Genomic DNA, 26,989 nt, shown 5'->3' on the forward strand with positions numbered 1-26,989 from the left:
TTCAGAGCTCCCATAAAACAGCAGATCCACAAGACTTCTATGATGACTGTGTTCATGATCTCTGTTATGGTAACCAGACAACCCTGTGCCAAATTCTGTCCAGTTATGTGGCTGTGTGTCAAGAAACAGGCGCTATAGTGGATGAATGGAGGGCCTCTGCATTTTGTAGTAAGTAGCATTGTGAAATCTAATTTTTTCCTAATATTAAATGTTGGAAAAATACAAATATTTTTTTTCTTTCTCCTCAGATCTCACCTGTCCACCTAACAGTGAATACCAACTATGCTCCAGTCACATCTCTGACTGTGTTGAAAACCCAAGTCCTCTAGCAGTGACATGCAAAGTGGGGTGTTTCTGCAGACCTGGGTTTTTCCATAGTGGTGGCAAATGTGGTCACGACAATGAGTGTGGCTGCATTTACAATGGAATCTACCATGAAATTCATGATAACTTCTTCCCTGATGAATGCTGTCAGCTGCACTGTGTCTGTGTGGGCCACAACACGGTGCGGTGTACCAACCACACAGGGTCAGGGGTCACAGGGCATGCCACGCATCACAGCCCGTTAAATGCACAGTCATGAGTGGCAGACACTTCAGAAACTACGATGGACAAAACTTTGACTTTAATATGGGAAACTGCAATTATGTTCTATCCCAGGTTTGTGATGAGGAAGAATCTGAGCCTATTCTTCAGAAAGGATAGCTGCACCTGAGGGTCCATGGAGTGAACATATCATTGAAAATTGAGCATTTAGGCAAAGTAAAAGTAAGGAATTGCACATTTTGAAACGCTTTCTACTTTCTGTGACTTCTTTGTAACTATAACATTCAAATTTTCAGGTCGATGGTGCTCTTCGGAGTCTTCCTGTCCAACTAGATCATGAGGAAATACTCCTTTCTGGCCTGCTGACTCAAGTTGTTGTTGACACTGGGGTTGTTGTCAATTATGGAGGGCCTCACCTGACACAAGTGGTCATTCCTGCCTCTCATAGAAAAATGTGTGGCTTGTGTGGAAACATCAGTGCTGTTGCTACAGAAGAGAAACAGTCTGAATGGCAGCCATGCAAGAAATGTTTCACTGTTTGCTTCTTCCTGGTCACTTTCGGAAGAACGGATCTCTGTTCAGCATGCAACTCTACCAGGACAGCTGAATTAGCATCTGATAACATCTGTGGCATGCTGCTTTCTCCTGCAGGCTCATTTGGTGAATGCCACTCTGCTGTGGACCCAGAGCCCTTCTTTCAAAACTGTGTGAATGACTTGTGTATTTCTAATGGGAATGAAGAATTGTTTTGCAGGAGTCTGAGCGAATACACTTTTGCGTGCCAGGGGGCAGGAGCTGAAGTCAAACCATGGAGGAGTGAGAAGTGCTGTGAGTATCATTAATCTTGACTCTACACATGTTGTTTCATTAGTGTGGTGATATGCCAGTAAATCACAGGTCTGAACACATGCTTTTGTTGTACTTGTAGAACTTTGGCAAGCTCAATACTTTGAAGTTGTAAGATTGATGTAAGACTAGATGAACTCTGCACAGTATCTTAATTTTTTTCCCCCTCCTACAGCACCTTCATGCCCTGAAAACTCTCAGTACAGTATATGTGTCAGTGCATGCCCTGAGTCCTGTGGTATTTCATCTGATATCCACTGTCCGTGGCCCTGTTATGAGGGATGTCAGTGTGAGTCCGGATACATGCAGAGTGGAAATGGCTGCATCAAACCTGAGCAATGTGGCTGTTTCTATCATGGGCACGACTATGAGGTAAGTAGTTATACATTACTTGGCTACTACCAACTTGTATGTACATATTCCCTTTGTCACGACAATGAATGAATTATTTTCCTCTTAAAGCAGTGACACTAAATACTTGGCTTGAGATCTGACCTGAATATTGCTGCTTTGTTTGATTTCTGATAAATCTGTTGCTGCCCCGAGGGTGTGCTGACACATTTACATGTGACCCCTATTGCACATTCAGTTCCAAACATGTTGGCACAGTTGAGTTACACATGTGATATATTTTTGGTTATTCCATGCACCGTTAATAATGTGACTCATGTCTTGGCAAAATGTTTGCCTCACCTAAATGCATGACACATGTCTAATCTCAAGATCGCAGGCCTTTGTGTTATCCTCGGTGCTTGTTGTTTTGCTGGGTGTTTAGAGAATAGCTGGATGAGACACACCAACAGTGAGTCACTGTTCTCTGCAGTTTGGGGAGATATCATGGACTGAGGGATGCTACACCAATTCCACCATGCGCTGTGAGCCAGTCTCTTGCCCCGAGGGTGAGAGCTGCACCCTTAACAATACCTGGGGTTGTGCAAGGAAAGGTAGGCCCAGCTGGTTCAGCCGGATTGGGTGACATTTCCTCACAGGCTAACTGTTTTCACTCAGCTGCACGAGGCAACACTCTCAAGTCTCATATTATCAGTTTTATGTGACGTTAATTTACTGTAAGGGCGTTTTTTTGCACCTCATACACAGCAGTGTCCTGTAATTTTGTAGTTATGCACTGCCTGGAGGCCTCAGATTAATTGCACTTTTTGTCAGTCACAAATAATAATGCACCAACCTTTTTTCCAACTTATGTGTCTTATATGTGCTTATTGTCTGCAGACATTTCCAGCACATTTGTCCTCTGCCTAAACTGCCAGTTATACACTTTTTTCACTCTTATTTCAGCTAATGAATATAAATTCTGTTAGAATGGGCAGACTTGTGCTAACCAGAGCCAACCCAGTGTTGGGTGAAGGAAGGCACCCACTACTAAACTTTTGATGGGAAGGCATTTGAATTCCAAGGAAACTGTACATACACCCTAGTCCATACACTGAATGACACCAGTGAGAATAACACAGTTTGGGTTGGGGTGCAGAAAGACAAGACGCACAATGAGTCCTCTCTTAAAGCTATTCATGCCAAAGTGGCTCAAGACAATATTACTATCGACAGAGGGGGAAAAAGGCTATGTTTGGGTGAGTTTGAATTTGGAGCATAGAGAATCAAGCCTTACTGTCAGTTTACAATTTCTTCAATATATCATCTAACTATATAAACATGCAATAGTTATATGTAGGTTTTTGGTAAAGCAGATGAAGGTTTAAAGTCTTCCACAAATATGAATGAAAAATTAAATCAAGTTATAGAATACAAGATGTTTGTGCTCTCAACAGATAAATGGTGAGAAAAACCAACTCCCTGTGACTCTAAAGTTTGGACTGGCAAGAATCAATCATACTGGCATGTTTGTTGTCATGGATACCAATTGGGGCATCCAAATTAAGTATGACTGGTCTTATATTGCTATCATCATCCTTTCTAGTGCAACTAAGGTGTGGAGCATGTGTGGGAATAACAATGGCATCAAAGAGGATGACCTCAGGAGTCAGGACCCCACATGGTGAGGTAGTTGAAGCTACTGCCTTTGGCTGGAGTTGGAGAGTTCCTGATCAGGACACTCAGTGTGAAGCAGATTGCAGAGCTGCATGCCCACACTGCTCTGCTGAACAGCTTCGTCTGGAAAGTTTTACCAGTCAATGGATCTCTCTTCACGAGTACATTTGGTCACCACAAAGTCCTTTCCACATGTGCTTGGAATTTGTAAGCTACGCCAACATCTGTACACGAGTTGGCATATTTGAGCTGTGCTCCAGTAATGACACTCAGAAGACCCTCTGCCTGATCTTGGAGGCCCTTGCTGCTGCCTGCCGAAACGCTCAGATCGCAGAGTGGAGCAACAGCACCTTCTGTCGTGAGCAAATTTGTTTCAGGATCGAGCTAATTATGAAATTTTAAAATGTTTAAATGTCAGAAAGTCAACACATTAATAATTTGTTAAAATGCGTATGTGCAGATCTTCTATCACATGACTAAATACAACTGTTTTAATTTGCCCCAATCTCACACATTATATTTAATGCTCCAGCGGCTGCTTGTGTTAAAATATATACTGTTTCTTCATCATGTTGTTGTTTGTTATTCTTGTCTCCCATCAGCCATGTCCTGCTCATTGAACAGCCATTTTGAGTCCTGTGGCACAGCCTGCCCTGCCACCTGTGAGAACCCATCTGCCTTAAAACCCCTGCACCCAGGCCTGCGTGCAGACCTGCCAGTGCAACTCCGGGTTTGTGTCCCCTTGTCCCAGTGTGGCTGCAATCACAATGGGGCAAGTTACCACAGCAACCAGACCTTCTGGGCTGATGAGGGATGCACTGAACAGTGTGTCTGTGACCCCCACACCCGCCAGACAAGGTTCAATTCAGATTCATGTGGCCCTGATGAAAACTGCAGCCTTCAAGATGAAGTCAGAACCTGTATCCCCCTCGCGCAGAAGACTTGCATGTACACCGGACATCATGTGATCACCTTTGACCACCATGACTATAATTTACACTGCACCTGTCAGTACCAGTTGCTGGGCATATGTGAACAGAAGCAAGGGCTGGCTGCGCTTAAAGTTCATGTACAGACAGATGGACACCTAGCGTCAGAACTACACTTAGAACATTGAGGTGAGTGCTATAATCATTGTTACTATTTATTTCTTACATTTAAAAAAAATAAAAAATTAAGTCACACAAGGCACGTTTGACATTGTAATAGGTCATAGATAATCTGATAATTAAAGCTTGTGCAGTGCTTAAGTTTGAAAATGTGTTACACTTTGGTGACTTTCAAATGTAATTTTGGCACCCCCTACAGGTTGATGGTGTCAAAAGGAACATGCCTTGAACTCTACTGCGCTGGTTTTCTCTCTAGGCCTGCACACTTACATCTACACAGACTCAGGCTTTGAATTTAGTCTCAGTATAGAGGGAGTAGTCAGCATTAGCCTCTCCCATAAATATGTGGATGCAACTTGTGGATTTTGTGGAAACTTCAACTCCGATCCAGCCGACTACCTCACAGCAAATGAAACGCAGGAGCAGCTCAACCCTGAGTATTTTGGAAAAGCTTAGATAAGTGGGCAGAATCCATGGTGTGTGGAGGGCTGTCTTGGAGGAAGTTGTCCGAATTGTTCATCTGAGGGTCTGGCCCGCATCTCTGAACCCGAGGCCTGCGGGAAAATTCTGCAGGTTAATGGACCATTCAGATACTGTCAAAGTGGACCCCTCCAGCTTTTACAAGCGCTGCGTCAGTGACTTGTGTCTTCATGGAGGTCTCCAGCCTGCACTGTGTCACTCCCTGGCAGAGTATACGGCTCTCTGTCATTTCCACAAGGCTACAGTTTACACCTGGAGGAGCCCTGGATTCTGCTATGAGTATTAATTTACTCCCAGCTCTGTTGTGCCAGTGAATTGAATTATTTTCCTTCTCAGTTGTAACTGTGTGCTCTTTGAAGTTCAGCATCATCACACACCAAATGAAATATGGAGAGTTTGCAAAAGTGTGCAAGCAGTCATTTCATCATGCTCAGATTGTTGATACTGATCACCTAACATGAGGAAACTGAATAGTGATTATTTGCTTTCAGCTCATATTTGTTCCCTTGTCTATTTATTACACGTTAAAAGTCTTAGTATAACTTTAGATGGAGTGTGCTTTGACTCATTCCTATGGTGGCCACAACCTTTTAAGATACTATCAGACCACTAGATGGTACTAATACATCACTGGTCATCCCTAACCTTTACAACATTTCCTTTTCTTTCAGCCCTTAGTAACCAATGTCTTTCTGTATCTCCACAGACCTGTCCTTTCCCTCCAGTACCAGTTACAACACAAGCTCTGCCTCCGTTCACCTCTGCCTTGGCTGGAAGAATAACACGGTAGAGATGCCTCCTGACACTGGGGAGAACTGTCTCTGTGATGCAGGGTGAGTTCACAGTGGCAGCCTCTTTGTCTACCGAAAAAACTGTGGCTGCCTTCACCATGGCTTCACCTCAGGACAAGAGGTGTCTACATGCAGGCAAAGCTGTTTATGTCATGCTGGGGGAAACATGACTTATCATGTCTCCTGTGGAGAGTATGAAGAGTATAAGCTTATTAGGGGAGTTCAAGGTTGCCACCCCAAACCCAAAGTGGTACACTGCTTTGTTGACAGCTCCAAATACACCACATTTGATGGATGGGCATTTGAATTTCAGGGTTCACGTAACTACACTCTGGTGCAGATATGCTCTCTAAAGTAACAGAATGTGGAGCCTGTTGTTATCGCTGCACATGGCAACCACACTGAAGGCAGGCAGATCAATCTGCAAGTCAATACAACATATTTTGAGGTCTCAACAGCTTTTCCTGGAAGAATTCAGGTCATTTGTGGAATTATTTCAATTTGACTTTCTGTTTATCAGCTATCACACACTGCATTTTTTCAGTGTATTGTTTGATGTTTAAAACCTTTTTCTTAGGTAAATGGAGTGTATGAGAATCTGCAATTCTCCCAGAACAATGTCAGTGTGTACATCAGAGAAATGGTTTGATCATCAAGACCACCAGTCTACCTGTGGCCTTTGTGGAAACTACAATGATAATCTGTTATGACCTGCAGCTGCCAAATGGCACTGTGACTGCAGATCCTGACATTTTTGGGCCATCTTGGAAGTTGTCTAATGAATCGTCCTGCAGCGACACGTGTAACAGCAGCTGTCAACTTTGCCAGAGCCCTATGCCAGAGTATAGCTCTGACCTGTACTGTGGCCTCCTCACCCACCCGAGGGGACCATTCTCCTCTTGTCACCATTTAGTGGATCCCCGGAAATACTACTCACTCTGTATGAAAAATGTTTGTCTTGCGAAGGGGCAGCACAGGGCCCTTTGTGAGGCACTGTGGGTTTATGATGCAGCACGTAAGGAAGCAGGAGGGATGACTGACTTCTGGACAAACACCACAGGCTGTGGTAAGTCTCATCAATGTTGTCCATTTGTTTTAATTAAATGAAATACTTAAATACTGAACACTGAGTTTTACTCATTTTATTTTTCAGCTCATCAATGTCCTCAGTTCAGCCACTACAGCCAATGTGCCACTGTTTACTCCTCATTCCTGAGGAGTAAACGGTGTTAAAGAATCTTATTTAAATATATTCTACCTTCTTTGATTAACTTGTTCAAATTATGTTCCTTTTTTCAGGCCTTTGAGTACAAACTTCTCCAAAACTGCACTGTTAACCTCCTCCTCTTGTTTGTGAGAGATTCTTCTGTCCTCCACTGCACAGTTGTACAATTCTAGATGGAATCGTGAGCTGCCATAAGGATGCTATTTAAACTGAAGAACCATTTTTAGATCTTTATCTGACTGCTAGTGCATTACTACTTTCTGTAGTTAAAATTTTATATTTATCTTTGATACAGCGAAGATTCCAGATCTCTGTGAGGGGAAAATGTGATGAAACAGAGAAATGCTCCCTGAGCGACTGTGGTGTTCCTGTATGTGAGAGCCATCAGGGTCTGTGTTGGACCTGGGGAGGACAGCAATACCACACCTTCGATGGGCCCAGCTATGACTTTGAGGGCACCTGTACCTATTTGTTCACATCCAGCAAAAGGCCAGCATGTGATCTGACGCCCTTCAGTGTGTCAAAGAAGAACAAGTGCAAAGGCAACAGAGCCGCATCCTCCACACAGGTGGTAACTTTACAAGCTTAATGGTTCATCATAAAGCTCAGTGGTGAAAAGAGCAAGATACATGTAAGTGTCGGTTTTATAATGAAACTTTGTGTACCGATTGTTGAACTACAACTTTTCACTTTTCCCCTTTAACTGAGGTTATTGGTCTGGTGACTTACATTCCTGTTGATCTGCTGCAGGGTAAAATACAGGTCTCTCACATTGAAGGCAAAACTCTTCTGAAAACGGACTTCGGTTTGCAGCTAGTCTTCGGGCTTAACTCAACACTTGTTGTTACACTGCATCCACGCTACAAGGGCAAAGTGGATGGCCTCTGTGGTAATTTTAATAGTGATATTAAAGATGAGTATCCTGCAGCCAGACCTGGTTCCCTTCCCATTAAGACAAGTGTGGAGCTTGCTCAGGCTTACAAGCTCTTTGATGGGGACCTTAACTGTTGCACTGGTTGTGAGCAGAAACCCAATGAAATTACTTTACCAGCAGAATGTTGGATTACAATTGATAATGTATAACAGTGGCATGCTAATGATTGTCCTCCCCAGCAGTTATGGCTCCTCCATCTCTGGGCTTTGTGGGAATGCAAACAATGACCCTCAGGACAACCAAATGACTGAAGAGCTTGACCACAGCTGGAGCTCTCCTGTCCTGTTCAGGCACAGAAGCATTGCGAAGGCAGTGGTTTTTGTGGGGTGTTGTTGAATAAACTTAGGCCGTTTGCAGAATGTGCCACAGTGGTAACCCCTAATCCTTACTTCCACAGCTGTGTAGTGGACTCCTGCTCTTTTGCTGGACACTATTCAGCACTTTGTAATTCCATTGCATCTTATGCTGCTGCCTGCCAAGCAGCTCAGCTGCCAATCAGACACTGGAGGAGTGACACTTTTTGTGGTGAGTACAAGTTACTTTTTGCTTATCACAGCAACACCACAAACATCCTGTCTGGATTTGGAGCACTACCACTGTGAAAAGGACACAGGGGCTCACGTATTCATTATTGATTATTCAGGCTTTCATGAACAGTCTATGCAGGACAGCAAACACTGAACTTGGTGTAATGCAAAAAAAAACCCCAATAAAATGGGAATACACAAAAACCTGGAAAGCACCACATACATAAAAGAGCAAGTTTAATAGTATAAAGCCTCTTATATGAGTTATTTCTTTTGAAACATGAATGGATAAAGTAAATAAATATATTTGCATCTAATTTGACCTTCCATTGAACAACACTTTTTACGCTCTAAATTGTCACATGAATTCAGTTTTTATTCTCTGCACTGTCTTACAATGATTTTGTTTGGTAAAAATAAAAATATTATTTTCTATGTGCTTTATTTGTCTTCCTTTACCTGGTATATTTATGAAGATAATAATACATTATGTTTTGTGTCCTATGATACTGACAGAGGTTACGTTTTGATGTGCACCTGCAGTCTTTGTGGAGAACAAATTGTAGAATGAGACATGCTATATTAAAACTGGCATTTGACTCTAAAGTAATGCTTTTTAACGTTCTCTCCCTGTAGGTTTGTCCTGCCATAAGAATGAGCTAACCCTAACCCTGTGGACCCTTGTGTCCCGTTTTGTGTGCTGAGCAGTCCTCTCCAGCAAACTGCAGTGGAGGTTGTAAGGAGGGTTGCCAATGTGACCCTGGCTATGTCCTGAGCGATGGCCAATGTGTGCTGCTTTCTGACTGTGGCTGCATGTATGACGGACATTATCTCCCTGCTGGAGAATTCTACTCTGAGAAAAGCTGCCAAAGGTGCAGCTGTAACAGAGGAGATGTGGCCTGCAGCCCCATGGAAAGCTGTTCAGCAAAGGATGGCTTTGTTTTTTCAGCACTGTGTTTGCCAAGTTTTTGCTGGCTTTGACTACATCACCTTTGACAGTGTTATTCTTCCTCACCACGGTGCTTGTACCTATGTAGTGTCAGCCCTCAAATCTAAAAACATACATGACTATTCTCTGCTTTACTCACAATTAACAAACTGGTGTTTTATTGGCAGTCATTAGAAGTTTCAGTCAATCCCGAGACTCTGGAAATTACAAGTAAGTTTTTCAATCTGTATGAATGCCAATTAATGCTGCAAAGATTTCCTAAAACGTTCTTGAACTGTTTTTGTTCCATTTAAGGTGAATGGAGAAGAACACAGCATGCCTTTTGAGAATGGAAAACTTGCAGCGTCCCAAGTTGGCAATAGACTGATTATTACACACTCTGGGCTGGGAATCAACTTGTCCTCTACTCAGTACCTCAGTTTAACTGTACCTCAGCTATATGATGCCACAGCCTCTGGCCTCTGTGAGAACTTCAACGAAGACAAGTATGATGATATGCTACTGAGAGACGTCTCACTGAAAAACTTTGCAGAGCTCCTGCACAGCTGGGCAGTCATAGCTCCTAGACAGCTCTCCATTGGCATTTGTGGGAGGGAGTGTGACCCTGTGCACCCTGCAATATGTGAGGATGCAGGCTGCGGCCCAGGGCAGCAGTGTGCTCTGAGGGATGCTTTCTGGGGCTGTCATGATAGACCTGAAGTCTGTAAACTGTGGGATGGCCTCCACATCTCCACACTTGGTGGACAGCAGCTGAACTTGGAACCTGGGTTATCTTACTCTTTGATGTCACTCTGCGATGAGGTCAGTGCTCAGTTGTTCAGTCTGATCTCTTATCGTGGACAATGTGACAGCAGCTCTTCGAGGCTTGTCACTGTGTTTCAGATCTTCCTGCGTGGGTTGTCAGTTGCCATACTGGAAAGACAAGTGAAGGTATAGCTCCACTGAGGATTTTAATGACCATTAATTGAAACATTAAGAAATGATTTGTCTGACCTTGTGGTTTCATCCCACAGGTGAACAGACACTCTGTGTCCCTCCCTTCCACTTCACCATCGGGTTTGTCCCTGTCATCTGGTGTGAACCAGGACAAATCAGACGTCATAGTGATCTTGAGGAGAAACACTGGGATGGATTCTGAGTTGGAGATGAAGATTGGTGTTACCATGGTGACAGTCAAAGTCCCTCTCTGGTACTCAGGCAAATTGTATGGTCTCTGTGGAAACCTTAATGACCTCCACTCACACAGTTCAGTCAAGTCGTGGGTTCTCCATGACTTTCCTGTCTGGTAAGTGATCCTCTCCACAACAACAGTACTGCATGGTTATTCAGTAATATGCACTGTATAAGACACTAATAAATTATATTTGCTTATTTCACAGTCGCTCCTCTGGATGATAACTGACTGTTATAATGTCCTGGCTGTCTTTGGTTGAATGTCTATTTCAAATATAAAAACCCTATAACAATAACAGTCATTTGAACTGAGTGCAAGCCCTTCCCTTATGTTCTGCATAATGTAGCACTGTTATCAGTTAGACCCATACACCTTATTTAAACAAGGCCATCTCAGGTCAATGTGGATTATGATTGAACAAAAAAATAGAGGGCGCACCCTAATCTTTTTCTACAGTTTGTATACAGTATATACAGGCTTACTGTTGCCCTGCCCAAAGGCTTCGGGCTAAATAATCACCAATTCAATATTTGAGCTAATTTAGTCATTAAAATAACAAATACTCAATTTACTTTGGCTCTTAATACAAATAACTACTGCACCCTCCACTACATGGTGCTTTTCTAATGCGATGCACAAACCCAACAGAAACTGCTTCTTAAAAACAACTGCCATTTCACACAAAAGCTGGTTTAAATATAATGGATCAGTTCCTTGATTAATCCATTATTTTTTCAAGCTTTACAGGGTGTAACTGGCTTTAAGGACACAATATAAACAATGTCCGAAGTTGATTTAAGTAGGGCTTATATGTTAGATGTTATACAAAAAATGACAAATACTAAATTGCAATAGAGCTTTTGAAACCAAAGCAAACGAATGAAGGGTACATATGAGAATTAAGTCACATTTTAGTTTAAATTGTTGGATAATGTACTTAAATTGAGCAGAAACACATTTAAAAATACACATGCTGTGATGTGAGCAATCAACCAACCCAGCCCTGTAATGAAACTACGATGGCTTCTCAGAGACTCTGCTAACTTGGAAGATAAGTTCTGATTTTGGTCTTATCACATTCTTGCCTTGCCCAGTCCAAAATGGATAATATTATTTGGTTACACCAGAATATACAATATAGGAGAGTGTGGGCAAATCAAAAAATTCATGATGTTTCTGTGGTTTAACTATAACTTTGAACTTGGAAACAAATGTAACCAACAACTCAAATATTGGTACAATTCCACAGAAATGACAGGATGAGCAGCTGACTTGGTGTGATATTCAAAGAAATAACAGGATGACAGGGTGTGTTATTTGTAAAAGATTAAACTAATGACATACCGTGGTTGGTATTGGACTTCACACCTATATCAACATACTTATGTCCATGCCAAGTTCTGCCTTAATTTGCTTTAGAGGAAGGGTTTTTCTTAACTGATGGCTGTTGAGCTTTAATGTTTTTGATTGGCTGTGTTTTGTCCATCAGAATATATAAAAGTATGAGTGTAAAGAAATTCACCTCACTTGTAGCAGGTATGTTGATTTTCTGGTCAAACTGTTTCTCTCATATTACTCAAATTTAAATAGTTCACTAACCAAAACTAAAATGTGTCTTTCAGCCATGGGTACTCTGCTGCTGCTTTGTGCCTTGGGGGCTTTACTCAGCTGTAAGTATATTTTGTCATATTCATATTTTTCTTTTTGCACATTGGCAGAATATATGTGATGTATCTGTGGTTATCATCTTTCCAATTTGTCATGATTTTGAGTATTTTAACTGAACAAATGCAGAAGTGATGAACAAATCAAAATTTTAAAATATCTATCAAAACTCCAGCCCCACCATTAACGGCTATTAAACCTGACTAAACGTGGACTGAGCTTAGTTAATCAATCACAGCAGCGCACCTCAAAACCTTGGCTCTGAATTTCCCGGCGCAATGTGGAGCCAAGTGATCGCTCAATTTGAGGAATTAATCCAGGTTGTCAACCCCATCAGTGGAGCATTGTTGTGCAGCCACACCAGGTGCTTGTGTGAATGAAACAGAATGTTAAACGGGTGAAGCGTTTGAGAGTGCAGCACATAAAGGATAGCCATCTAAATTGAAATTTGTTTTTGTTGGGAATAGCATTTACCTTCAGCTGCTATTGAGTTTCAACCATTATATTGAATAGCTGAAACAGGAGTGTAATCTAAATCCTGCAGGCTCTGACTGAGCACAGAAAATGTTCTTTTCACAGAATAGGCACAGATATTGATAATATTTCCATTATGCAATTATATTGTCTGCAAAAGTGACTTATTGAGTGCTGCCGAGAAGCAGTCAAGTGACTATTCCTCGGTCTAAATCTCTCACAATGGTTATCAAAAAAAAAGCAATCCATCCATTACAGGCCAGCATTCATCCCTGCTTTTTAACTTTGAAATGAAGGTATTTTTCAGTCACTTTCCCTTTGGTGTCACATTGTTTCTTTGTGCTATGCATGTGATTCAAGATGTCTGGAGCCAAGTTTGTATTGCCAGTCCAAGAATCCTTTGATTGCTTTAGCATAAATAGTAATTTTTTGTTTGTTTTCTTTTTATGCAAGAATGTTTAAACAGTTTTGTAGCTGACTGCTCATTTTGGGTAAATTAATAAGAGCTCTTCTTTGGACGTGTGTTTTTTTTTTCAGGCCCATCGAGTGCTGGATGGGCAGGCAGGGAGTTCGCCCTGTCATTCATGCAAAATTATGCTAAAAATTATGACACTCCTCGCATTCAGCTCTACATCACCGCTGTTCAGGCAAATGCTAAAGTGACAGTGAAAGTGCCTCCCTTAAACTTCAAGCAAGAAAAAATTCTAAATGCTGGAGAAGGGGTCACCATCACCCTCCCCAACAATGTTGAGATGTATGGCTCCACCAAGTCTCCTAACACAGTACACATTCAAGCCTCGGCAAATGTGACTGTGACCTCCATCAACTACAAGTTGTACACAGCAGACACCTCTGTGGTGTATCCCATCACTGACTGGGGTAAAGAATATTTCATCTTTACACCTGCAAGGACCACCTTCTTCTCCTTCACAGAGTTCGCTGTGACAAATGGAAAAGAGAGCAACCAAGTAGAGATTTTCCCACAGGGCTTACTCAAGTTCCAACATCATTTTTATCAGCGTGGCCATCGCATGGTTATAGATCTACAGCCGTATGAGAGTGTGCAGCTCCAGAGCTGGAAGGATCTTTCCGGCACCAGAGTAGCCTCGCAGCACCCTGTCGCTGTTTTCACGGGTCACACTTGCACCTGGCGCTTCTCAAAATGTAACCATGTTTATGAACAGCTGCTGCCAGTGAGCAGCTGGGGAACCAGCTTTATCGTTCCTCCTGTGAGCTTTCAGAAAAGATATGATAGTGTTTATGTCCAGGCCTCCCAGCCCACCAGAGTCACTGTCCAAAATGGCAAGCACCAAGATGTTTTCACTATGAGCAGGGGGCAGAACAGGGAAATCCGCATCCGAAATTCAGAAACAAAGTTCATTCAGGCCGATCACGGCATTCAAGTCCTCTTTTTTTTCAATGGCATCAAGCTCGGCTGGAATAAGTACTATGACCCCTTCTTGATGACCATCCTGTCCACAGAGCATTTCTGCAGCTCTTACTCACTTCATGCCCAAGAGGACTTTAACAACCAAGCTCTGATTGTGGCACAGACTAATGCAATGGCCGAGCTGCGTTTTGATGACACTAACCTGCCTCGTAATGTGCAGTGGAAAAAAGTTGAAGGGACAGAATTCTCCTGGGCGATGATGCCCTACAAACTTTCCCCTGGCCACAAGAGACATACAGTGACCAGCTCTGCTTCCAGCTTTGCTCTCTACAGTATAGGAGTAAGCCAAATGAATGGTTATGGTGCCCCAGCACAATGTATACAGCCAGGTAAGGAGCACATTATTATAGCTGTTCACTGTAAGAAAAAAATCTGCTTGTTCCAAACAGAATTGATAAATAATGTGCTTTTATATTTCTAAATGTTTTCTCCTAGGAAGTGGACCTCTATCCTGCAGCAGTATCACCTGCAGTGCCAATGAGGTGTGTGAGATGCAGGGAAAATATCCCTCCTGTGTCCCCAAGTCTGGTACGTGCTGGGCCATGGGGGATCCTCACTACCGTACCTTTGATGGACAACACTACAACTTTATGGGCACCTGCACGTATGTCATCGCTAAAAACTGCAGAAAGGATCATCTCCCAGCCTTTGAGATCCTTGCCCAGAATGAGAACAGGGGAAGCCTCAGGGTGTCATATGTTGGCCTGGTCATTGTGAAGGTGTATGACGTCACCATCATAGTAGCTCGGTCTGAGACTGGTCGTGTGAGGGTAAGGTTTTCTATTTCTCTTCATAAGAGATTATTAGCATGAAAAATAAGTAATTTATTATTTCCATTAAATGAGTAATGTATAGTTATAACAAACTGATTCAATTCATTTTGAATATTAGTTGACATATTAAAATGCTTTAAGGTCCAATGTGAAAGATCTATCGGCAGAAATTTAATATAAAATAAACCTAGTGATGTTTTCACTAGTTTCATCTAAATTGTACAAATTGTTGTTTTCTTTACCCTAGAATGGACCTTTATATTTAAATGCTTTACATTTACATCAGGAGCGGGTCCTCTCTATGAAGGCCGCCATGTTTTTTTTCAGCCCAGACTAGACAAACTAAAAAGCTTTTGAGTTTTTATGACGACTGAAGTTCACCACAGGTTCTCTTTCATGTTTGGAAGGAGAGGGTGAGGTGAGGGGTATTCAGCTGCAAAATGCAACTTCACCACTAGATATAACTAAATTATAAACACTGATTTGGAGAAACCTAATAGAAATCTAATTTCTTCATAATGTATTTTTTCGGTTTCTTTCTCAGATTGACAACACTCTGTGGAGTTTACCTGTAACCCTGAACAATGACAAACTAGAGATGTTTCACAGAGGCCGCTCTGTGGTCATAGAGACGGATTTTGGCCTGACTGTGAGCTATGACTGGGAACACCAGCTTGTGGTCACACTCTCCGGCAGCTATGCTGGTAAGACTTGTGGCCTCTGTGGCAACTTCAATGGCAACCCCAACGATGATTTCACCACGCCCTCTGGCAGCCAGGCGACTGGAGCTGTGGCCTTCGGCAGCAGCTGGAAGGTGCCGGGGCTGGTGAAAAATGCTGTGTGCAGAGACGAATGTGTGGGTGGGTGTGAGCGCTGTGAGCACAGCCTGATCAAGATCTGGCAGGGTGACCTGTTTTGTGGGCTCATCACACTCATAGTAAATGGGCCCTTTAGCAAATGTCACGCCGTCATTGACCCACAAGCCTACCTGGAGAACTGCAAATACGATGTTTGCATGGGAGGCGGCCTTCGACATTTCCTCTGCCGGGCACTGGAGGCTTACACTGAAGCCTGTCAGCTTGCTGGGGTCCAGGTTCAAGATTGGAGGGAGATGGCAAAATGCCGTAAGTAATGTTTGCTAAAAATGAATCACTAATTGTGTTTTTTCTGTATTGTCAATCAAACCATTTGTCGCACTTTCTTCTTCTTTTCTCCCCTAAAGCTACTAAATGTCCAGCCAACAGCCACTATGAGCTCTGTGGCAATGCCTGTCCTGCCACTTGTTCTGATCCTAACGCTGCCTCCAAATGCAAACGCCCCTGTGTGGAGACCTGCACCTGTAATGACGGCTTTGTGCTGAGCGGAGGTCAGTGTGTATCTGTCGATCAGTGCGGTTGTACCTACAAGGGTCGATACATCCCTGCCGGAGAGTCGTTCTGGGCCGACCAGGGCTGTGAGCAATGGTGTATTTGCTTGGCTGGAAGCAGACAAGTCCAGTGTCAGAATAAAGGCTGTGGGGCAGGGACACAGTGCAAGGTGGTCGAGGGCATAAGAAAGTGCCAAGCAGTGTCCCACAGCACATGCCAGGCCACAGGGGACCCACATTACATGACCTTTGACAAGAAGAAGTTCGACTTTCAGGGCACATGTGTGTACCAACTGGTTGCACTGTGCTCCAACAACCCAGATTTAGTGCCGTTTGAAGTGCTTGTGCAGAATGATCACCGGGGCAGCAAAGTGGTTTCCTACACCAAGTTAGTAGAAGTCAAGGTGTATTCCCTAAGCATTGTTATCACAAAGACACACAAGGGCCTGATAATGGTAAGAACTAAATAAGGTTTAATAAATTAAAAAATAAATAAAGTTACTAAGTCATTGTTGTCTATATTGGGTTATTCAGTATAATTTATAAATATGGTGTTTTCTCCTCCAGGTGAATAATGAGCTGTTAAACCTGCCTGTAACCCTGGATGGAGGACAGGTGTCTGTGTTTAAGAGTGGCCTGTATGCTGTCGTTACCACAAACTTTGGCCTCAAAGTCTCCTTCAACTGGGAAAGTGCTGTGTTCGTGAAGCTGCCAAGCAACTACATGGGAGCTGTCTGCGGCCTTTGTGGCAACTACAACGGCAAAGCCCAGGACGATCTGATTCCAAAGAGCGGTGACAAAATTGTTGCACCGGTAGCTTTCGGCACCAGCTGGCGAGTGGCTGAGATCCCGGGCTGCGTGGAAGGCTGTAAAGGGGTGTGTCCTGACTGTGACATTACCCAGAAGGTTCAGTATGAACAGGGAGATTTCTGCGGTATATTGAAAGACCCCCGTGGGGCTTTCCGTGACTGCCATGCTAAGGAGGACCCAGCTGGATACTTTGAGGACTGCGTTTATGATGTTTGCCTGTATAAAGGCAGAAAGGATGTGCTGTGTAAGGCTATTGCAGCATACACATCTGCATGCCAAGCTGCAGGGGCCAAGGTGTACAGCTGGAGAACCAGCCAGTTCTGTGGTGAGAGATGCATTCATTTTAATAAAAATCTGTTACATAATTATTTACTATAGTTGTATAGAAAGTGTAATGATAATATATATATATATATATATGTGCACTAAAACCTCTTCTACTGTTCTATGAGCTAAGCCTTTGTTTTTCCCCCTCTGGGATTTCATGTAGTTTTGAAATAACTGCCGACCTTTGGAATCTGTTCACAACACATAGATATAAAATAACATTCACATTGTCTTTTATCTCTTGTGTACAGCATTGCCATGTCCAGTCAACAGCCACTATGAAGTTTGTGCTACTTCCTGTTCTGCCACGTGCAAGAGTCTGGCTCCTCCTCCCGGCTGCCAGGATCTGTGTGAGGAGGGCTGCTCCTGTGACGAGGGGTTCATCCTCAGTGGACATGCATGTGTTCCCTTCTCAAACTGTGGCTGTGTCCACAACGACCGTTACTACCGCGTCGGACAAGTGTTTTATCCATTTGGTCAGTGTAAGGAGGAGTGTAAATGCTCACAAGATGGACAGGTAATCAATCCAGAAGTGGAGAAAACTAGATTGTAGAGCACGTACCTCCGCCAAGGCCCAACAGTCCCTGAAAGAAATCACATTTTAAATTCACTGGATCCAGATTTGCATTTGGATCTGCACCAATTTTCACACACATAATTATCTTTCTAAACATGTCTGATTTTTTTTCACAAGATCCTTGCAATCAATGAAAATGTTAGATGAAGATGCCTTATCAAAGACATTTTGAAATAAAAAAATCTTTGGATCCGCCCCTTGACCCTATTCCACTCCAAAATCTAAAGGGTTCTTCCTCCAGTTGTTTTTTGTGTATTCCTTCTAACTAACTAACAAACAAACCAACCACCAAACAAATGTAGTGGGGTGAAAACATAACCTTCTTGGCGGAGGTAATACGAATTTGATAATATTCAGGGTGAACTTGCAGTTGTTGGATTTTTATCAAACTTCTCTTCTTTCTCAAATTTTCTCAGGTTGAGTGCAAGAAGTTCACTTGTGGCCCTAATGAAAAGTGCAAAGTAGAGAACGGTGTCCAAAAATGTCACCCTGTTGGCAAGGCTGTGTGCCATGCCTCTGGTGACCCCCATTACCTCACCTTTGATGGGCGAAAATTCGATTTCCAGGGCACCTGCACCTACACACTCTCTAAGAGCTGTGGGCTGGAAGGCACCCACCTGGTGGCCTTCTCTGTTGACGTGGAGAACGTGCAGTGGAACCAGATGGTGAACAACAAAGTTGTGTCGGTCACTAAGCTGGTTGCTGTGGAGGTCTACGGCTTCACTCTCATCATGACGAACAACATGTTTGGAGTCCTGGTGAACACTTGCTCTTCATTTGATCCAGTAGAATTTAAATAAACTTCTAGTATGTAGTGGCAGATGGTAGAAATACATGAGAGATGTCAAACTACTTTGACAAATGTGTTTAGATCATTACTGTCAATCATCATTCTCTTTAAATCACAACTTTTCTTTTCCCTTTCTAGGTAAACGGGATCTTTAACTACCTTCCTCTGAGTCGTAATGATGGAGCTGTGCAGGTCTATCAGGAAGGCCAGCATTATGTAATTGCAACAGATTTTGGACTGCTCGTCACTTATGATCTGGTCTACCATGTGACTGTCACAGTACCTGGCAACTACCGCAATAAGGTCTGTGGCCTGTGTGGCAACTTTAACGGAGACCGAAAGGACGACTTCCAAATGCCCAACCACAAAATCGCAGAGAGTGTAAACTTGTTTGGAAAATCATGGAAGGTCACCATCCCCGGTGTGGTGTGCAATGATGGCTGCGAAGGCGATTTCTGTCCTAAATGTGACCAAGCTCGCAGGGCTGTGTTTTCAAAGCCCACTTACTGTGGTATTCTTACAGCACCCAAAGGTCCTTTTGCAGTCTGCCATAGTAAACTGGACCCACAGCTGTATTTTGATGACTGTGTGTTTGATGTTTGTGCTTCCAATGGGGATGGAAAGGTGCTGTGCAACAGCGTGGCTGCCTACGCCTTCAACTGTCACAACGCAGGAGTGGATGTGAAAAACTGGAGGACGCCATCGTTCTGTCGTGAGTGAAGAGAGAAATTCACGTTGCTTTTTCTTCTCCACATCAGCCTTGTATTGCCTCTCTGATGCACTTTTCTCTGTCTTGAACTAATTTATTTCAGCCATGAAATGCCCAGCCAACAGTCACTATGAGGTGTGTGCAGAAACCTGCTCTGATTCCTGCTCAGGCCTCACAGAGCTGGTCCAGTGCTCCACCAGCTGCACAGAAGGCTGTGAATGTAATGCAGGCTTCTTATTCAATGGACAGATATGTGTCAAAGAGACTGAGTGTGGCTGCTATGAGAATGGAAAAACTTACAAGGTAAAATTCAACATGGTTTCACATGTGGTAATGTACAAGAAATAAACTTTTTGTGTCAAAGTAGGTTAAACAAGTATCCATGGCAATATTCATGCTGACATAACAATAAAGTTGCCATTAGTTTTATGTTTAGAGTTTTTATTTTCCACATTGTTGGACATTAGCCAGCTGGATTTTAAATTTGTGCACCAAGGAATTCTCCTGAGTCTTAATTAGCAGATTGTCTAAATTTGTGTTTCTTTACAAGGTAGAATGAGCAATGGAATAATGTAGATCCTTCTTGAACCTGTTGTTTCCAATGTTTTTTTTTCTTTCTCTGTATAATGAACCTGTTCTGCGTCCCCAGCCTGGTGAGGTTGTGTACGAGGAAGACTGTAACTCAAAGTGCACTTGCGATCCCACCAAAGGTCTGGTCTGTGGGAAGCACTCCTGCCCTCAACACACCAAATGCATGATCAGGAAAGGAAAACGGGCATGCTACAACACAGGCAAGACAAACAACCATGTATTTATATCATCCAACTTTTACTATTCTTAACCTATTAACCATCTAAATACTTGTTGAGTTAAGTTGCATCTTTGTGCATCCTGTGTAGATCCCTGCAAAGATGCCAACTGTCGTGTGAAGGAGACCTGCCGTGTTGAGAATGGTGAAGCTGTGTGCATTCCAAAATACACAGGCACGTGCTGGGCCTGGGGTGACCCCCATTACCACACGTTTGATGGTTACAACTATGACTTCCAGGGCACCTGCAAGTACGTCATCTCCAAGACCTGTGGGAATCTGGAAGGTCTGGTGCCGTTTTCCATCACAGAGCGGAATGATAACCGAGGAAACACAGCAGTTTCCTACGTCAGGGAGGTGGATGTGTCTGCGTATGGGTTCAGCGTCCTCATGGGCAAGAACCAAATTGGTCGAGTCACGGTAATATTTTAGTTTCTGTGTCTGATGTGTTTGACCTGTAGCTGTGTGTGTAAATATTACAGCCTGTAAATCCATCTCTTCTATTTCCCTCAGGTGGACGGAGAACTGTTGAATCTTCCAGTACAACTGGGTGACGGTCAAGTGTCCGTGTTTCAGCGAGGTCACACTGTAGTGCTGCAAACAGACTTTGGCCTGGTTGTCTCCTATGACTGGAACTGGGAACTTGTTATCAAGTTGCCCAGCAGCTACTACAACAGTGTCTGTGGCCTGTGCGGAAACTTCAATGGCGAAAGCCGTGACGAGCTCCAGAATCCGTCTGGAAAAGCTGTCGCATCAGTGATAGAGTGGGGCAAGAGCTGGCAAACACCTGACCAGGACAAAGACCATCCTTGCTGGGACACTTGCAAGAAAAACTGTCCAATCTGTGATAGTAACCAGGTTAAGGTCTACAAGAAGGAGGCTTTCTGTGGGGCCCTTGCAGCCAAGACAAACAGTGTGTTCAAGAAATGTCATGACAAATTGGACCCGCAGGCCTTTATGAACAGCTGTGTGTACGATATGTGTCAAAATAAGGGAGACAAGAAGATGCTGTGCCAAGCATTGGCCTCCTACAGTAAGCAATGTCGTGAGGAAGGAATAACTATCGTGGGCTGGAGGAAAAAGTTTGGCTGCCGTGAGTATTTATAAATTTTTTTTCAAGATTTCAATCAACTATTTATTTGTTTGTTTTTTTTTATTAATGTCTTTTAAATTTCTATCCAGCGATGAACTGTCAGCGTCATAGCCACTATGAGGAGTGTGCCAAGCCATGCCAGCCATCCTGTCCTTTCCCCGAAAAAAAGCAGACCTGCAAAGGTACCTGTGTTGAGAGCTGTGTGTGTGATGCAGGTTATGTCCTCAGCGCTGGTGTATGTGTGCCTGCGAAAACATGCGGCTGCTCCTATCAGGGTCGCTATTACAAGCCAGGCCAGCACTTCTGGGCCGACGAGGCCTGCCGTCGTCTGTGTGAGTGCGATTCGACCCTGGGCATGGTGACATGCCGCGAGGCGTCCTGCTCTGCCAAGGAAAGGTGTACAGTAGAGGACGGAGAGCGAGCCTGCGGACCCATCGGTCACGCCACATGCACAGCCTCAGGTGACCCACACTACCGCTCATTTGATGGCCGCAGGTTTGACTTCCAGGGAACATGCGAATATCAGCTGGTGGGACTGTGCTCTCAGCAGCATGGGCTTGTGCCGTTCAAGGTGACTGTGCAGAATGACCACCGGGGAAGCAAGGCTGTGTCCTACACAAGGACTGTCAACTTTTCCATATATGGAATCACCATCACCATCAGCAGAGAATACCCCTACACGGTCCTGGTTAGTATGGTGTGGATAATGGGATGCATTTGATGAAAGACTGTAGAAGGATTCAGGCTTGTTTTTTATGTGGATTTGGGGGAGAAATGAAATGGGACACAGCATGTAGTTACAGTTCTGAATATTAAAGCAGCACAGATACTCTGAGCCTCATTTTACATTAGTGGATGATAATGCCTTCTGTCGTTGTGCTAATTCTGACATCCCTCATGTTCTTCTGCATATTGTATATTTAATTGCATATTAACGACCACGCAATTATTAAATCTTTAATCTCCTGTAAACATTCCTCCCTCCCTTGCTTGTTTTCCACTCCTCAGCTCAATGGGCAGCATGCTTTGTTGCCACTGGATTACAATGGTGAGCTGAAGGTGTTTCTCAGTGGTCGGACAGCTGTTGTGGAGACGGTCGCTGGTATCACTGTGACCTTTGACTGGAGGAGCACAGTGAGCGTTACTCTGCCCAGCAACTACCAGGACGCAGTCTGCGGCCTGTGTGGCAACTACAATGGGAACGGCAAGGATGACCTGACCATGCCTAACGGCCAGATCACCCATGATGGAGACAAGCTGGGGGAGAGCTGGCAGGTGGCCGTCACACCAGGCTGCTCATCAGCCTGCCAGGGGGCATGGTGCCAGGCCTGTTCAAAATCCCAGAGGAAAGAGTACCAAGCCATGAAGCACTGTGGTATTATCGCTGACAAAGCAGGGCCTCTCAGAGATTGTCACAGTCACGTGGATCCCACTCCCTACCTGGAGGACTGTGTGTATGATGCCTGTCACTATCACGGTCACCACGGGTCGGTGTGTGAAGCAGTGGGCGTGTACGTCTCTGCCTGTCAGAGCCAAGGAATCGCCATCCGCTCCTGGAGAACAGAGTCCTTCTGTCGTGAGTTTGTGATGGTGTTTTCATATTTGGTTTTCATATTTTAATCTTATTAAAATTATTTAAGTTAAAAGTCTTCCTCTCACTCTCTTCTCATCCTCTCTCGCAGCAATGGTGTGCCCAGCTAACAGCCATTATACTCTGTGTGCCGCGGGTTGTCCAGCCACCTGTGCAAGCTTAACCTCCCATTCCACCTGTCGCAGGCGTTGTACAGAAGCCTGCGAGTGTGACGAAGGCTTCCTACTAAGCGGGGTCACCTGTGTGCCTGTGAGAGACTGTGGCTGCTCCTACAACGGTCACTACTACAAGAAAGGAGACATCTTCTACCCTGAAAATGAGTGCGTGGAGCAGTGTGTCTGTGGAGAGAATGGTGCTGTATCTTGCCAGAAGGCCAAGTGTCGGTCTGGGGAGATCTGTAAGGTTGCAAATGGTGTGAAAGGCTGCCACCCTGAGGGGCAGGGCAAGTGTGTCGCTTCCGGTGACCCTCATTACATTTCCTTTGATGGACAGAGGTTCGATTTCCAGGGTACCTGTGTCTATGTACTGGCCAAGGTTTGTGATGATGACAATGGCCAGCTGACGCCATTCACTGTCACTCAGGGGAATGAGAAGTACGGGAATGGAAAAGTGGCTGTTACCAGGTCGGTTGCAGTGGAGGTCTATGGTTTTAACATTTATATCCAGCAGCGAATGCCTTGGAAAGTCATTGTGAGTTCAACGTCTTAATCCAAAATACATTTGAACATGTTTATTATGTATGGGATTTTAATGTGATTTTAACTTTTGTACTTCAGGTCGATGATGAACTTCTAAACCTCCCTCTCTCCCTGGACAACGGGCGTCTCCAAATCACCCAGGAAGGTCGCAACATAATTATCCGAACAGGCTTTGGACTCACAGTCCTCTACGACACCGTCTATTACGTTGAGGTGATCGTGCCGTCTACATACCAGGGTAAGATGTGTGGTCTTTGTGGCAACTACAACAAGAAGGGCAATGATGACTTCATACTTCCTGGTGGCAAATCAACGACAAACGTTGACGTCTTTGGAAAGGCGTGGGTGGTGGACCTGCCTGGGAATGTATGTGGTGGCTGTGGCGGTCAGTGCCCAGTTTGTGAGCAGGCCAAGGCTACAATGTACGGAAAACCTGACTCCTGCGGCATCATAAGTGCACCTAATGGGCCTTTCAAAGCCTGTCACAGCAAAATCGACCCAGCAGCATACGCGGCTCATTGCGTGTTTGACGTGTGCGCTGTGGATGGCAACAAAGATACTCTGTGTAACAGTGTGCAGGCCTATGCTTTGGCCTGTCAGAGTGCAGGAGTTCAGATTCAGTCATGGAGGAGCAGCTCCTTCTGCCGTGAGTTACACTACACTGCATTTTAGATGAAGAATTTACTTGTTTTTTAGGTGTTTTTCAGAGTCTTATAAATATCTTCTTCTCTCCTAGCTGCTTCCTGCCCTCAGCACAGTCACTATGAGGTGTGTGCCAACACGTGTGGTGGGACCTGTGCCAGCTTTATTTACCCTGTTTACTGCTCTGAAGAATGTTTTGAAGGATGCCAGTGTGATGACGGCTTTGTATTTGATGGCATCCAATGTGTTGGCTTGGACAACTGTGGGTGTGTGCACGACGGGAAATATCTGACGGTAAAACTGAGTTTCTTTGTTGTTGTAGATAGTTTCTTTGCTACAGTTAGTTACTAAAATATATACAGCTTGCCTCAAAGTGACTAATATTTTCTATTCTTGCCACAGTGTTTGTGTAACTTGAAGCTAACTCATTTTTAATAATATACACTGTGTGTTTCCAGATGGGCCAAGCTGTGGTGGACAAAGACTGCAAGTCCAAGTGTGAGTGCCAGGCCTCTGGTGAGGTGAAGTGTGAAAAGCTGTCCTGTGACGATCGTGAGGTTTGCGGTGTGAGAGATGGTGTCAGAGGTTGCCATGTCAAAGAGGGACACTGCAGTGTCAGCCAGGTTGGACACCTCGCCTCCTTCGACGGCATGTCCGGAGCTATCGGAGCTCATGGGGCAGTTGAAGTGGCGTCTCTGTGTGACGAGAACACTGACCTGTGGTTCCGTGTGGTCGTGGACGTCAGGGTCTGCAGTAAAGGAGCATCTCCCTCTGTCGCCACTGTGCACATGTTCTTCAAGGAAACTGTCGTAACGGTTAACAGCCAACATGTGACCTGGGTGAGAAAGGATAAAGAAAGTTTATTAAGTCATCATAGTTATGACTTAAATGTTTTTAAAATCTGTCCCAACTGATTTTGTATTTTTTCATCTTTCTCATCTTCTTCATGTCTTCCAGGTAAACGGCAGGAAAGTGTCTCTTCCCAGAAAAGTGAACAATCTATCTGTCAAAATCTCTGAGAGTACTGTGATAATTGAGAGGGCGTCTGCTGTGAGGGTCACATACTCAATTTCACAGGAGGTCACCGTCATTATTGACAGCGCACTGTCTGGCAAAGTGTGCGGCGCCTGTGGCAACTACAATCACAACTCCAAAGACGATATGATGACTGCAGATGGGAAAATTACCACAGATGTGTCTGTGGTTATCGACTCCTGGAGTGCCGGTGACTTTTCTAGGTGGTGAGTATGGGAAAAGTGCAACACTCCCTCTGTGTGAATGTAATGGGCAGAGAAACATGGCTGTATTTAGTGCTGGGATCATGAAAGTAGACACAGGATCGCTTCGCATTGCTCCGGATGTTAACTTTAATTATTTTAATAGCATAACATCTTTGCCTGCTAGTCTACGCTTTTAACCTGCAATTTTAGTTAGAGGAGAAGTTTTAATCTTGAACCTCACTTTGCCCTTTATTATGCAAACTCCAGACTTAATTTGACCACTGAAATAATCAAGTACAGATCAGCGAGAGATGGGACGCCTCCATGACCATTCAACCGCTTATTCTCTTAACAGCAAGAACTAAACAAGGACTCCACCGAGCCCTTTTAAAGGAATGAGAGTGTGGTTTTTAATTGCATTTGATCCAATTTAATTAAGAAATACCAGAGAATCCCCTATGGTAATTACTGATTAAAAAGCAGGTGAGGCTGACAGGCATGGCCATCAAAAGCTACCAAGCTTGCAATCCAATCACAGCTTGTCATCCAAGGACACTTAAGACTCATCTGGGTACAATATTAATTTGAGCCCTTACTTCTGTGTTCTAGCCTTAAGCTGCTCCCTCAGAGAATTAAGTTTTGTGAACCCCCCCCTCGGTCTCTCTTTATTCAAAGTAGTTGTCTTATTTTCAGGAATTTTCCTCACCCCCGACCTCGATGAGCACTAGAAAACACCCGCCGACTCCCGGGCATTTGCTTTTACCTTTAAAATACAATGTTCAGAAGTGTTGCTTGTAATCTCTGTTGTGCCTGAGTGAGCACGACTTTGCTTCAGTGCCCATTGACTGCATTTTTTTCCTTTTTCATTTCAGTGGCCTGTAGAGATGTTGGCCCTGGTGATGGCAAGCTTCTGTTATACGGGGTAAAGTTGTCTCCTCTCAAAGCTATGAACTGATGTTTGGTTGTGAAAGAAGCAGCTGTAGAATGTGGCTCACATCCCTGCTTTTTACCCCCATTAAACAGGATAAAAGAAGAATGTGAAGTCGCTGGGCTGAAGTTGGTTTGTTTACATCCAGCCTTACTCATCATATTTCTTTGCTTTCCTCCTGGTTCATGGAATGTTTTTAGTTGTGCACTAGAGCCTGAGTTCTCTACTGTTCGTCTCTGATGAACCAAAAAATCTATCTCATTCTTGATCAACACCTCCATCTAGTGGAGAAGATCATGTCTTTCCTACATAACTCCAGCTAAGAAACTAGAAACAATCACAAGTCTATAACTGTTGTACTTGTGTGGTGAATGTGTATGTTGTATAAAATGTTCTTTATCTTCGTACCAATAAATGAGGTCTCACTTCAGTGTGTGTCAGGGATTTGATTATTAAATGTGTCCTCACAAAACCTCTAGA

At 43.9% G+C, this 26,989-nt stretch overlaps 2 protein-coding genes across 5 annotated transcripts; both read left to right on the forward strand.

Moving 5' to 3' along the window:
- The first annotated feature begins 26 nt into the window (after positions 1 to 26).
- LOC138413591 (zonadhesin) lies at positions 27 to 6,494 on the forward strand. 3 transcript variants are annotated; one of them, XR_011245970.1, is made up of 8 exons: positions 27 to 168; positions 249 to 768; positions 843 to 1,374; positions 1,568 to 1,764; positions 2,216 to 2,336; positions 4,002 to 4,517; positions 5,695 to 5,821; positions 6,357 to 6,494. XR_011245970.1 is itself a non-coding variant. In XM_069537929.1 (7 exons), the coding sequence occupies exons 3-6, from the start codon at positions 999 to 1,001 to the stop codon at positions 4,514 to 4,516; spliced, it is 1,209 nt and encodes a 402-aa protein (XP_069394030.1). In that variant the 5' UTR covers positions 27 to 168; positions 249 to 768; positions 843 to 998; the 3' UTR covers position 4,517; positions 5,695 to 5,833. The 3 variants fall into 3 exon arrangements, 2 of the variants coding, with proteins under 2 accessions (XP_069394030.1, XP_069394029.1); XM_069537929.1 differs by lacking the exon at positions 6,357 to 6,494 and having other exon boundaries at positions 5,695 to 5,833; XM_069537928.1 differs by lacking the exons at positions 5,695 to 5,821; positions 6,357 to 6,494 and adding an exon at positions 4,708 to 4,966.
- Positions 6,495 to 10,489: 3,995 nt separating this feature from the next.
- LOC109633394 (IgGFc-binding protein) lies at positions 10,490 to 26,939 on the forward strand. 2 transcript variants are annotated; one of them, XM_069537927.1, is made up of 23 exons: positions 10,490 to 10,699; positions 12,211 to 12,258; positions 13,265 to 14,506; positions 14,613 to 14,947; positions 15,495 to 16,074; positions 16,173 to 16,771; positions 16,884 to 17,451; positions 17,705 to 17,970; positions 18,447 to 18,788; positions 18,959 to 19,532; positions 19,633 to 19,832; positions 20,179 to 20,320; positions 20,429 to 20,757; positions 20,851 to 21,430; positions 21,520 to 22,118; positions 22,439 to 23,006; positions 23,113 to 23,711; positions 23,798 to 24,365; positions 24,456 to 24,655; positions 24,820 to 25,200; positions 25,319 to 25,602; positions 26,454 to 26,503; positions 26,605 to 26,939. In XM_069537927.1, exons 1-22 carry the CDS (start codon positions 10,621 to 10,623, stop codon positions 26,461 to 26,463), a joined length of 9,093 nt encoding a protein of 3,030 aa, XP_069394028.1. In that variant the 5' UTR covers positions 10,490 to 10,620; the 3' UTR covers positions 26,464 to 26,503; positions 26,605 to 26,939. The 2 variants fall into 2 exon arrangements, with proteins under 2 accessions (XP_069394028.1, XP_069394027.1); XM_069537926.1 differs by lacking the exon at positions 10,490 to 10,699 and adding an exon at positions 11,923 to 12,124.
- Positions 26,940 to 26,989: the final 50 nt, after the last annotated feature.

This window comes from Paralichthys olivaceus, chromosome 13 (genome assembly GCF_024713975.1).
Source record: "Paralichthys olivaceus isolate ysfri-2021 chromosome 13, ASM2471397v2, whole genome shotgun sequence".
In the NCBI taxonomy this organism is placed as follows: Eukaryota; Metazoa; Chordata; class Actinopteri; order Pleuronectiformes; family Paralichthyidae; genus Paralichthys; species Paralichthys olivaceus.